This window comes from Tursiops truncatus, chromosome 2, assembly GCF_011762595.2.
Source record: "Tursiops truncatus isolate mTurTru1 chromosome 2, mTurTru1.mat.Y, whole genome shotgun sequence".
NCBI classification, from domain to species: domain Eukaryota; kingdom Metazoa; phylum Chordata; class Mammalia; order Artiodactyla; family Delphinidae; genus Tursiops; species Tursiops truncatus.
Window position 1 is genome coordinate 132,462,338 of NC_047035.1, and position 13,118 is coordinate 132,475,455.

At 38.3% G+C, this 13,118-nt stretch overlaps 1 protein-coding gene across 4 annotated transcripts in view; it reads right to left on the minus strand.

The window, feature by feature from the left end:
- CHD2 (chromodomain helicase DNA binding protein 2) overlaps positions 1-13,118 on the minus strand; it is a 127,715-nt gene that overhangs the window by 36,039 nt on the left and 78,558 nt on the right. For all 4 annotated transcript variants that reach the window (XM_019945654.3, XM_019945653.3, XM_019945655.3 and 1 more), the window contains 5 exons: positions 12,212-12,387; positions 6,644-6,685; positions 5,926-6,065; positions 513-651; positions 169-319 (listed from right to left, as the gene is read on the minus strand). In XM_019945654.3, the coding sequence (XP_019801213.1) occupies positions 169-319; positions 513-651; positions 5,926-6,065; positions 6,644-6,685; positions 12,212-12,387 (648 nt within the window). The remainder of the gene's footprint in view (positions 1-168; positions 320-512; positions 652-5,925; positions 6,066-6,643; positions 6,686-12,211; positions 12,388-13,118) is intronic.

A 13,118-nucleotide genomic window follows, 5' to 3' on the forward strand; every position in this document is an offset into this window, starting at 1 on the left:
CTAAAGATGGTAATGTTTCCAGGGATAAAGAAATCCCAGGAATTTACTATTGTTCTAATTTCCAATTTGATCCCCACCCCCCCAGAAAATAGTTAAAAGTAAGTAATCAATATAAAAATATTATACAACAAATCTTCTAGACATCTCCAGCATCACAGAAATACTTACTTTGTCAGTTAACTTAAGCTCTGGATCCGTTTTAATTAGCTCCCAGTTTCCATAGCCGTGTTCATAAATTCCCAGCAATAGGCGAGAATCATCCTCTACTCCCCACTCGACATCAAAATGTGCAGCTTTGACACGACAGGTTAAGCAGTATCTGAAAAGATTTCCAAAGCAGGAGGACATTAGAGGAAGAGTCTTTCTGATTTGGGAATAAACACCAATGAGCAAAGCACTCTGGTATGTTAGAGAAAAAATAATGAAAATACTACATAACTACACGTAACTGTAACTTCGAATCTGTTTTCTAATGGCACAACCACCCATGCATGGGCATGTATTATACTCACTTTTTTTTTTCTTCAGGGTCTACAGGGATAGATTTATGCAGCATCTCAAACTCTTCTTCATGTTGGATAATAGATTTCACATTAACCTGAACCCCAGATATCTTGATAGTTGGGCCTCTCTTTTTCCCTGGTCCTTTCCCTAAAGAACACCAATTTCATATTCGTTAAGTGAGAATTCGCTGAAGTTTCACAAAAAACATAGGTCAACAAATCCTGAACTCTTATTCCCTCAGCGTATATCTCTGGTTTATCGTTAATTCAAAGATATAATCAAGTAAGGCAAAAAATTTTCTCAATTAATGTTTGTAAAATAATCTCTAAACAATTCAGTTTTTTAAGATTTAGAATTTTTTAATCCAGTAGTGTTTATAATTGTATTTTAATCTTCTTATTCCTGTTTTATACTTTGGCTCTAAAATTAATAAAATTTATGAAAGAAGATTTTAAAGCAGTAATATTAATGCTGAAGTTTTTTCTTTTCTAACCCATCAACAGATTTTTAAGTGCTTTAAAAGATGATCTTCTCTACTAAAAAAGTACGAGATCAAGTTAATACCTAACACATTTGAAATGATGAACAAAAGAAGTCATGGAAAGGTTACCCTAGCCCGAGTTTCCAATTAAAGTAATCCTAGAAGTAAAAACAAAGCAGTCAATTCTAACCAGAGTCCAAATCGAAATGCATGATAATGACACTTGTCTGTGAGGGAAAAGATGGCTCAGAGCCTCAGAAAAGATTTCTTTTTTTAACATTCAAGTCGATGAAATGGCACTACAATTATAAACAATTATTTAGGGATTCTCATATAACCCACAAGAATTTCACTTGCAAATGCTATTCCCAACAATACTGATGAGTTCTGGAACAGAATGTGGCAAAACGGGAAAGGCACCTCCTCTGAAGATCAGAAATCTGGGATTTATTCCCGGATCTGCACAAACTACCCCCTGTCCCCTTTCCCCTCTCACTTCTAGTTATTAACCTCTCTGGGTCTGTGTTTCCTCATCTGTAAAATAAAAAGATTGCAACAGAAAAATGGGCAAAGGATAAAGAGACAATTCACAGAAAAGGAACTACAAATGGTTCCATGTGAAAAATACTCAACCTCATTCATGGTAAGAGAAATGCAAATTAAATATATAGACATAGCCTTTTTAACCTCAGGCTGGGAAAATTCAAAGATCTGAAAATATGTCGGTGAGACTAAGGGGAAACAGACACTGCCATTCTAGTCAATGCTGGTGGGAGGATATGGCGCAAATGGCATACACACAAGATTATTTACCACAACACCGTAAAGCAAAAGATTGGAAAGCTGAACGTCCATTAACAGGATACTAATATTGTAAATCCATAACAGATTATGTAGCTCTTCAAACAAAAAAAAAATCAGGCAGTGGAGAAAAGATCAACCATCTTTAATGAATGGTGTTGAGACATATAGTAGCCATATAGGAAAAATCCAAAATCCAAAAAACCTGGATGCAATACCAGGAAAAACTCCAAGTGAATCAGAGATATAAAAGTAAATGAAATCACATAGGTATTGGTGGTGGTGGGGGGTGATCTTAATGACTTCCTTTATATCCTCAGAGTAGAAAAAAAAATTTTTTTTTAGTTTGTTACAATATATTGAATATAATAGGTTCCTTGTGCTATATTAAATCCCTGTTGTTTACCTCTTTTATATATAGTAGTGTGCATCTGCTAATCTCATACTCCCAATTTATCCCTTTCCCCTTTGGTAACCATAAATTTGCTTTCTATGTCTGTGAGTCTGTTTCTGTTTTGTAGAGAAAATGTTTTTAATCAAAATCCAAAACAACAATATAGGGTAAAAGATTGATAAATTTGACTATATAAAATTTTTTTAAGTTTTCCGTACAAAATACCATAGCAAAGTGAGAGGACAAATCACAAACTGGAGGAGAACACTGGCAACTTTTATCAGAAAAAGAGATCCTGGGACTTCCCTGGTGGTGCAGCGGTTAGGAATCCACCTGCCAACGCAGGGGATGCAGGTTCGATCCCTGGTCCGGGAAGATCTCACATGCCGCAGAACAACTAAGCCCGTGAGCCACAACTACTGAGCCCGTGTGCCACAACTACTGAAGCCCGCATGCCTAGAGCCCGTGCTCTGCAACAAGAGAAGCCACTGCAGTGAGAAGCCCACGCACCGCAAAGGAGAGTAGCTCCCGCTCGCCGCAACTAGGGAAAGCCCATGCGCAGCAACGAAGGCCCAACACAGCCAAAAATAAAATAAATAAAAAAATTTTTAAATTCCTTGTATTAAATCTTCTTAAAAAAAGACAAGAAAAAGAGATCCTAAAAATTAAGACCAACAGCTCAATAGAAAATGGGCATAATATATGTACAGACAGTTCACAAGTGGCCCTCAGAAAAGATGCACAACATTGCTCATTAAAAGAAAAGTGAGATGCCATTTCCCAACAGTCAGTTTGGCAAAAATCCAAACATTTGACAATACATTCTGTTGTGTATGAATATACACTGTAGGTAGCAATGTAAATGGTATCAGATTTATGAAGAATTTGGCAGTATCTAACCAAATTACATATGCATTTTTCCCAGGACTCAACAATCCCACTTCCAGAAATTTATCCCAAAGATATGCTGGCAGAGATATGAAACAGCATATTCATTAAACTATTTATTCACTGTGGCTTTATTTATAGTGGCAGAAGACTGAAAACAACCCAAATATTTATTACTAGGGGACAATAAAGTTTGAATTAACATCTATCTACACAGTGGAATACTGTGCAATTGTAAAAGGAAGGAAGTATGAACGCTACACAGTAAGATGGAGTGAACGCCATATGTAAAAATAAGTAGATGCAGAACAGAATATAATGTATGATATCTCCTGTATGATAGAGGAAATACACACACACAGACTTAAAATTTTAAAAAGAAACAATGGAAAGATAAGCCTAAAACTAATCAAAATGATTACCTACAGGGGAGGAAGAGAACAGTACTGGGGGGACAGGAATGAAGGCAAGATTCTCTCATCGTGTTCCTGGTTTTGTTCTGACTTTGGGCCATGCAAATGTTTTACATAATTAAAGAAACAAAGTTTCAGCAAAAGGAGAAAAGTAGTCCCTAGAAACTGAAAGGGAAAGAAAACAAAAGATACTGAACTATATATTAAGTTGGTAGCATAACCACACAGAGAAAAGAACAATTTCAAATAATTTTAAAACATAGTACTTTGTGTACTGCTAATGAGGTGTATTTTAAGGACAAAAAGAAACACAAAGAAATCAAACTCTGCATTAAGAAGTCTTATAGTTAACAGTAAAATCAGGGGGATTCCCTGGCAGTCTAGTGGTTAGGACTTGGCGCTTTCACTGCCATGGCCCAGGTTCAATCCCTGGGCAGGGAACTAAGATCACACAAGCCTCATAGCACAGCCAAAGAAAGAAAGAAGAAAACACACAAATAAAAACAGTAAAATTGGTACTAATATTTGGAAACGTGTATAATGTATAAGACAAATACATGATTATGTTAACATTTTTAGGAACAAAATTTTCAACTTAAGCAAAGAGATATCAATAATCTTACATTAGAATTGGAAATGTTAACCTGGACTCAGGAATATGCTAAATGCCAATTTATAGAAAATACAGGTATATGGAAACAAGTTAAGCAATGCCAGAAGGAAGCAATGAACCAGATGCAGAATGTGAACATGCAGAGAAAAGAAACATGTGGAAAGGAAGGGACTGTTACAAGGAAATATCTCCAAATATGCTGTGAGATGGACAAAGCAAGGTACAGAACAGTGCATGCTACAGCACCAATTGTGTTAAAACAGTATCTTTCCATTTTTTGAACATATGTATTTTTATATTTCTAGAAGGAGACAAGAAATAGGGATACCTGTTTTTCATTTTTGAGCCATGTGAATATAATACTTATTCAAAATAGTTACACGGAAAAAAAAAACACTGTAAAGTTAAGATTTACTTTTGGATGTATTCTTGGCGCTATAAAAGCACATATTTGGATCACTGTCCAAACCACTCAAGTTATTTAAGTTTTTTTCATGGAAAAAAAAATCTAAAAATGTTTTGACTATATTCAAGAGATTTAAAAATTCTATTACTTTTAGTAACAGCCTTAAGAAGAAAATTTCAAAGCACAAATACTTCTTTACTTAATGAAATAGCTAATACTGCAAGCCAGATGTGATGACAAGCACTTCACATGTATGGAATTATTCAAGTGACCATTCAAACCCTTTGAGGCACAGACTACTACTCTATTTTGCACATGAGACTGTTAAGAGGCTATCACTTGTCTCAGGTCTTGCAGCTAAGAAATGGCAGGACCAAGATTCCAGGTAAACTGGCTGCCTCCAGGGCCTGAATACTTAACCACAGATGACAGAGCCTCCTGTAACGTCAGTGAAAGGTGACAAAAGAATGGGGGCAATGGCACAGATAAACCACAGTCCAGTGAACTGTGGAATGACCACACCCTCATCTTTTTGTTTGAGGTTCAACTATAAGGGTGTCCTTTAACAACAAGGACCTCAGCTCTCTCCTGACACCTCCTGCTTTTAAAGGACAGGCAAAAGCACTCTTTGTGTATAAGACAAAACACACTACAGGTCGAATCGAATTACAGCAAATTCTAGTGCCAAAGAGAGTCTCATTGCAACAAAAAGGTTTATAATATTCATCTACTATTTTTATTCTAACTAATTCTCTAAATCCTTTAAGTTTATCACAACGAAACAATACATGTATGTATATCCAAGATAATTACTGATGTCTGTGGTCTGTAATGTCCTCACTTACAGCCAAAATGCAATGTGTCCACTCAGCTTTACCCACTCACGTCTTTACATCATTCAAACCAATCTAAACTTTCTACAGTAACATTAAAAGAAATCATTCATCTTGTTCATTACTTTGCACCTTCTGCAAATCAACTTCATTTGTGAGTAAATCTTTGGTATCTTAAAACTGACCTCACGGGCTTCCCTGGTGGCGCAGTGGTTGAGAGTCTGCCTGCCGATGCAGGGAACACGGGTTCGTGACCCGGTCCGGGAGGATCCCGCATGCCGCAGAGCGGCTGGGCCTGTGGGCCATGGCTGCTGAGCCTGCTGCTGGGCCATGGCTGCTGAGCCTGCCTGTGCTCCGCAACGGGAGAGGCCACAGCAGTGAGAGGCCCACGTACCAAAAAAAAAAAAAAAAAAAAACCCCAAAAACTGACCTCACGTAAAGGCAGGTGAGAATACACACCTCAAAAAATTAGGGATGCACGGGATATAAGTGTGTTCATCTTAAAAAAAAAAAAAAAGATGCTTAGCAGCAGAGATCCCAATCCACAAGTGCCAGGTCTTTGAGAATCACTGAGGGAGACATGCTGACTTACCCTCGCTGGCATTTTCTTTCAGCTGCTCTTCGTATTCTTGCATTGCTGACACACAGCTGTTGTGAATCAATTCCCCTAGGCGCTTCAGATCTGCTACAGACTTATCTACCAACTCAGCATCACGTGCTATGCACTCCAGCCTGAGGAAAGACAAATACGGGGATACCTCAAGGCCCTGTGCCCACGTTTCTAATGTCACGTGAACTACCACTTGGTTTCACATAAGCTTGTTCCTGCAAAGACACTTTCTCTACATGCCTTAATTGATCCTTCCAACAAGAACCCTCGGACAGTGACTGATGACTTACTTTCCATCATAAAGAATTTGACTTGGAATAGTCCACAAAAACAGACTAATTTCAAAAAACAGAGGAGAAAGGGTTCATCTTTCTTTATTAACTAAATGCGCTGTCTGATAACAGTAGCAGGTGAAGTGCCCCAAAGCTATTTGCGCTAGTTTGTTTCTTTGTGCTCACTTTCCTTTCTCTAGCCTACTTTCATTCACTGCAATGTTCCTAGAAGCGAAGTACAGTTACATGTACAATATGTTTCGTTGATCTCCAAGTCATCTGGAGCAGGTGAGTAAATTAATGTCTAAAAGCCAGGCTGTCAAAAGGTGCCAGACCTTAAAAATGGAAAGTAGAACCAAAAAAAGAAACCTCTACAATACAGAAGTGAAAAAGAGGCGGATAAGGAACTATTATATTACTAAGCTTACCGTTCAAGAGGGAGACCAAACTTCTTATACGCCTTGATGAACCTAAGAAAGTAATCAATAAATCACATTAAAAAAAAAGACTTCAGCTATATTAATGCAAACACATCCTGTGATGAAATATGAGCCATAAAAACTGTCAAAAAGACTGGGCCCAATCCTTGCAACTGCCACTAAATGAACTAAAGGTGGCCTTTGAAAATGGCCAGCTTAAAATAGTGAGTGCTAAAAATCTATTCAAACCAAAGATTAACTTTATTCTCAGTGACTGGTCATGAAACTGCTTAGCAACATAATTGAGAATGGTGACTTAACTCTAGTACTATCATTTTTAGAAGGTACAAGTTTATGGAGTTCAATACATAATAAATGATTTAAAAACCACAACCTCTTATAATAAAATCCAGTACAGTTAAGTGGTCTATTCAGTCCACTATTGTTACTTTCAATTCCACACTGCAATATTTTCCGTTACTTTCTGGTCAATAATACAAATATAAGGTTTTTAGGACTGCCTCAAATACTTTTTGTAATGAGGCAAAGTAAAATAAACATATGATTTTAAACATTTTAGGCAAAACTCTTTTGGAAACTCTGACTCCTTCTGCCAAACATTGTCTCCAGCCAAAAATCTAATCTATCCTTCCACAAGTCTCTAGCCTAAACCATGCTATATGCCAATCCATGTTTAATCTACTCCCCTCCCTACAGCCAACCACTAGACTTTCACTAAAGAAGCAAGATGCCATGATATATCAAGGGCATCACTGTAACATGCCGAACTACCTGGTTAGATAAAAATGAAGGGAGAGATACCATGGAGAAAAAAAATGAAAAGAGAGGGCACAGCAATTAAAGAAAATGGGGATGAATATAACAATAGCTAAGAAACAATATTAAAGGAATAGCATGGATTAGGAAAGTACTATATATATGTGAAAGCAAACCTGAGAATTATTCCTCCACTCTACGTTTCTTCTTCTTGATATATACTGAAATATTTTACATCTGAAATAATATGCCATTTGTGATTACTTCAAAATAATATTGAGACAGAGAAGCATTCCAGGAATGGTGGAGTAAGGACCTTTGAAAATCCGCTCCTCCGTAAAAGCAACAAGAACACTGGCAAAACTGTCAAAATCAACTTTGTTAGAATGCTGGAAATTAACCAAAGGCTTGCAGCCATCTTATGAGCATTTATTCAAGAAAATGGCTGAATCTCAGTTTGAACAGTGAGCTCTCTGGCATTCTGACTTGCTCTGTTCCCCATGCCCTCTCCCCAGCTCCATAACTGCCTTGAAAACTATACCTTCCCAACTACTGCAGCTGTGCAAAGAAGCAACACAGCAGCCACTAGGGGGAGCAGAACAGGCCTAGAGCTCCCCAAAAGCTCTTTCCCCAGAGAACAGTGCTATTTTGACCTGACTGACAGCACCCTGAGAAGCTCCATTCTCAGACTTGTCTTCATTTGACCTGACTCTGTATGAAGAACACTGTCTGTAGTTCATCGGTCAAAAAAAAATTAGAGGCAAAGGTTTAACACCACAGCTGCCTGAGGCAGCATTATAAGTTGGCAATATGAACAGGCTGACCAAAAACTGCAATGGAAAAACCTGGGGGAAAAGATGTGCACAGGGGTCTTTGAAAAGCTCAGGCATATTCCTGGGTATCTAGAAGGCTGCATATATGCAGGGCTATGTGCAGGCACAGAGAAGACCTGAGGAGCTGTGAATCTCTCACCTCTGGCTGGCACTGAGGCTCTGCACAAACAGGAACTGAAGGCTAAGGCAGAGCTGTAAACTGCCTATCAGAACATTGAAGACATCCCCAAAATACACAAGTAGCCCTTCAGCAAAGGCTGGTAGATTTACTGGTTGGTAGACTTAAGGTGTTTAAGGAAGTCTCTGTCCAATCATTAGCTGACCACTAAGCTAAATGAGCAGAGACTTCAAAAGACAGAGAAGACAGACTTCGCAGAACTAGCCCAGAAAAGTTACTAAACAAACAGCAACAACAACAAACAGCAAACAAAAAAACTCTTGCTGGCAGGGGGAATCTGATTTCCAGACTTGCCACATTGTATTACTTAAAATGTCTAGTTTTCAACAAATATTACAGAAAACAAGAAAGTATGGTCCCTATACAGGGAAGAAGATGGTTTTCAATGGAAATAGACCCTGAGGAAGTCCAGAAGTTGAACTTATTAGACAAAGGTTTTAATCAACTATTATAAAAATATACAAGAACTAAAGGAATCCATGTCTGACGAATTAAAAGAAAATTTGAGAATAATATATCACCAAATGGAGAATATCAACAGAGACAGAAATTATATAAAGGAGTCAAATATAAATTCTGGAGCTGAAAAGTACAATAACTAAGATGAAAAAAATCACTAGAGAGGCTCAGGATTAGATATGAATTAGCAGAAGAAAAAAAATCAGTTAAAAGATAGGTCAACTGAGGGATTTACTTCTCTGGTGGCACAGTGGTTAAGAATCTGCCTGCCAATAGAGGGGACACAGGTTTGATCCCTGGTCTGGGAAGATCCCACATGCTGAGGAACAACTAAGCTCGTGCGCCGCAACTACTGAAGCCCATGTGCTCTAGGGTCCGCGTGCCACAACCACTGAGCCCACATGCTGCAACTACTGAAGCCCGCGCACCTAGAGCCCGTGCCCTGCAACAAGCCACCGCAATGAGAAGCCCACGCACTGCAATGAAGAGTAGCCCTCCTTCCCTGGTGGTGCAGTGGTTGAGAACCTGCCTGCCAATGCAGGGGACATGGGTTTGAGCCCTGGTCTGGGAAGATCCCACATGCCACGGAGCAACTGGGCCCGTGAGCCACAACTACTGAGCCTGCGCATTTGGAGCCTGTGCTCCAAAACAAGAGAGGCTGCGACAGTGAGAGGCCTGTGCACCGCAATGAAGAGTGGCCCCTGCTCGCCGCAACTAAAGAAAGCCCTCGCACAGAAACGAAGACCCAACACAGCCAAAGATAAATTAATTAATTAATTAAAAAAAAAAAAGAGTAGCCCTTGCTTGCTGCAACGAAGACAAAACACAGCCAAAAATAAATTAAAAAAAAAAAAAACAACAAGAGATGCATTTAAAAAAAAAAAAAAGATAGGTCAACTGAGATTATCCAATGTGAAAGACAGAAAAAGAATAAAGACTAGCCTTCAAAAACACAGGAGAAATTAAGACATTCCTAGATAAATAAAAAGACAGAATTTGTTGCTAGCAGACCTGCCCTGAAAGAAATACTAAAGAGAGTACTCTGGGCAGAAATGAAAAGACATGAAACAATAACTCAAATCCACATGAATAAATAAGAGCCTCAGGAGGATACCTGAGTAAGTAGATAAAAAGACAGTGTATATGTATTTTTGTCAGTAACTCTTTTCTTCTCCTAAATGATTTTAACTATCAACTGCATAAGGCGATAATTATATAACTGTGTTGGTGGGCTTATAAAGTTTAAAGATATAATCTGTGTGACAATAAAAGCACAAAAGAGGGGGAAGAAACGTACCTAAACTGGAGTAAAGTTTTAGAATACCACTGAAATTAAGGTGGTATTAGTCCAAACTAAACTCTTCTAAGTTAAAACATTAAATTATAATCTCCAGGGGGCTTCCCTGGTGGCGCAGTGGTTGAGAATCTCCCTGCTAATGCAGGGGACACGGGTTCGAGCCCTGGTCTGGGAAGATTCCACATGCCGCGGAGCAACTAGGCCTGTGAGCCACAACTACTGAGCCTGTGCGTCTGGAGCCTGTGCTCCTCAACAAGAGAGGCCACGACAGTGAGAGGCCCGCGCACTGCGATGAAGAGTGGCCCCTGCTCGCCGCAACTGGAGACAGCCCTCGCACAGAAACCAAGACCCAACATAGCCAAAAATAAATAAATTTATTAAAAAAAAATTATAATCTCCAGGGAAACCACTAAGAAAATAACTTTTAAAATATAAAAGAAACAAGAGAATTAAAATAGTATACTAAAAAATATGTAATATAAAAGAAGGCAGTAATGGGGGAATAAAGGAACAAAGAAGACCCAAGACATAAAAAATGAACAGCAAAATGCAGACATAAATTCTATCTTATAAGTAACTGCTTTAAATGTAAATGGTTTAAAGACTTCAATCAAAAGGAAGAGAGCAATAGAATGGATTTTTGAAAAACATCTAACTATATACTACATACAAGAGTTGCAAGCTAGATTCAAAGACACACATAGATTGAAATAAAAAAGGAAACAGATACTGCACATACAATACCAAAAGAGAGTTGGAGTGTCTACACTAATATCTAACCAAGTTATAAACTTTAAGACATAAATTGTTACTAGAGACAAAGAAGGACATTTTATAATGAGAAAACGGTCAATTCATCAAGACAACAGATTATAAAGCATACACACCTAACAGCAGAGGCCCAAAACATATGAAGCAGAAACTGACAGAACAGAAGGGAGAAGTAAACAATACAGCAATAATAGAGCCTTCAATACCCCATTTCCAATAATGGATAGATCAGGCAGAAGATCAATAAGGAAATGGAAGATCTGAACAATAGTAAACCAAATAGACTTAAAACACATCTATAGGACACTCCACTCAACTGCAGCAGAATATACATTCTTCTCAAAATAACACTGAGGGTAGGGGAAAATAGAAATATGGCACACACACAAGATTGACTACAAACTCATAATGGTTAAAATAATACCCGGGGAGGGGGTGCGCTAATATTCTATCAATGTTTGTATACATTTACATTTTTCCATAATAAATTAAACAAAGAAAGAATAAAAGAACAGGTATAACATTTAGTGGGAAACAAAGACCCTGTGATATCAAATACTGACCTAAAAGGACTATTTGATAACAGTTAAAATTTGGGTTAGATCATAAAGTTAATCATTTTCATATTTTCTACTTTCTTCAGCTTTTTAAAAAAATAACATGGCAGCTAGGGGAAAAGTGGTTTGGAAGCAATAATTTTAGATTTTTCTGGAGGGAAAAGGGGTGTGAATCAGACACCAACAAATGTGTAGTAAGTACTGACATAGAAAGATGCCTAAAATTGGTTATAAGTGACAAGAAGCTGCAGAACAGTATGTTGTATATACCAATAAACCAAACTGATACCAGCACTAACACTGATGGAAAGTAAACTGGGGTTATCTGTACTACTTTAATTTTTTATATTTATACCATTTCTTTTATACACATTGATACATATGTATGTATGTATTTATTCATATTCTTCAATAAAAACAAAAAAGAAAGTTTCAGCCCAAGTTTACCTCCAACAGCCTCTTTCCTCTTGGCTGGACTTTCTTTGTGAAATGTTCAGAACCCAGAACAAGAAGTAAACAAAAAGAAAGAGCTCAACTGAGGAAAACCTTGGAGAAGGGAGAATCATCCTGGGGCCTTGGAGCATGACTCAGTCCCCCTTGCCTTCCTCTGACCTCCCTGTCATCAATGTCAGGGATCCATCAACCTGAGGCTTACAGCATGTCCTTCCAAATGTGAGGGGGAAGGAGAGCAGAGCCCCCACTAACCTCCGGATCTCGGCATCAGTGAATCCCTCCACGAGGTCCTTCCGCACACTTCGGGGGCGCCCTCTGCGCTTGGGCTTCTTGTCGTCATCAGAGTCATCTGTCTCACTCTCAGAGGCAGAGGATCTCTGGGCCTGCCTCTTAGACTCAGTATCAGAGTCACTGTCATTTGCCTGAGCCTGAAAAGGCAAAGTCACATTGTAGCAAGTGCCAGGTCCAAAAGATCCAAGGACTAAGACCAGCCCATCTTAACTCCTTAATACTCAGAACTTCCCATCGTATCATGCAAGTCAATTTCCCTTTAAGAAAGAAGGAGGCAGATGGCATGTGATGAAAGAAGACCTGCTTGGGACAGTCATTCTGCCAGAGACATACTGTAATGTCATTAAGTAAACTGGAATAAAAATATTTGGATTGTGGCTTCATGCTTACTTCCTTGGGCAAATTACTTTACTTCTTCATGCCTTTGTTTTCCATTTGTAAAATGGGGACAATAGCACCTATAATACAGGGTTTTCATACGAATTAAATGAGTCAGTAAGTGGAAAAGCATTAACTTATGCCTGACATACAGGGAATACTCAATGATAGCTACTATTAGCTAATACTGATTTACTAGGATCTCAGACAAACCTGAGTCTGTTATCTCCAACAACTGGGTAATAAAACAGTCTATCTACTTAAATGTTGTTGCAAAAATCAAATTAGATAGTGCCTATGATAGAGCTTTGTAAACTGAAGCACCTTTATATAATCTCTTACTAAGTATTTATGCCAAGTGCTATAAACAAACACTTAAAGGTGAAAAGAGGTTTGACTCTGAAAGGCAAAGGCCTTGCCCATTAGAACCAAACTCTTAGACTTACTGGTTCTAATCTCAAGGGCAAAATGTAAACTTCTGTCAAACTCA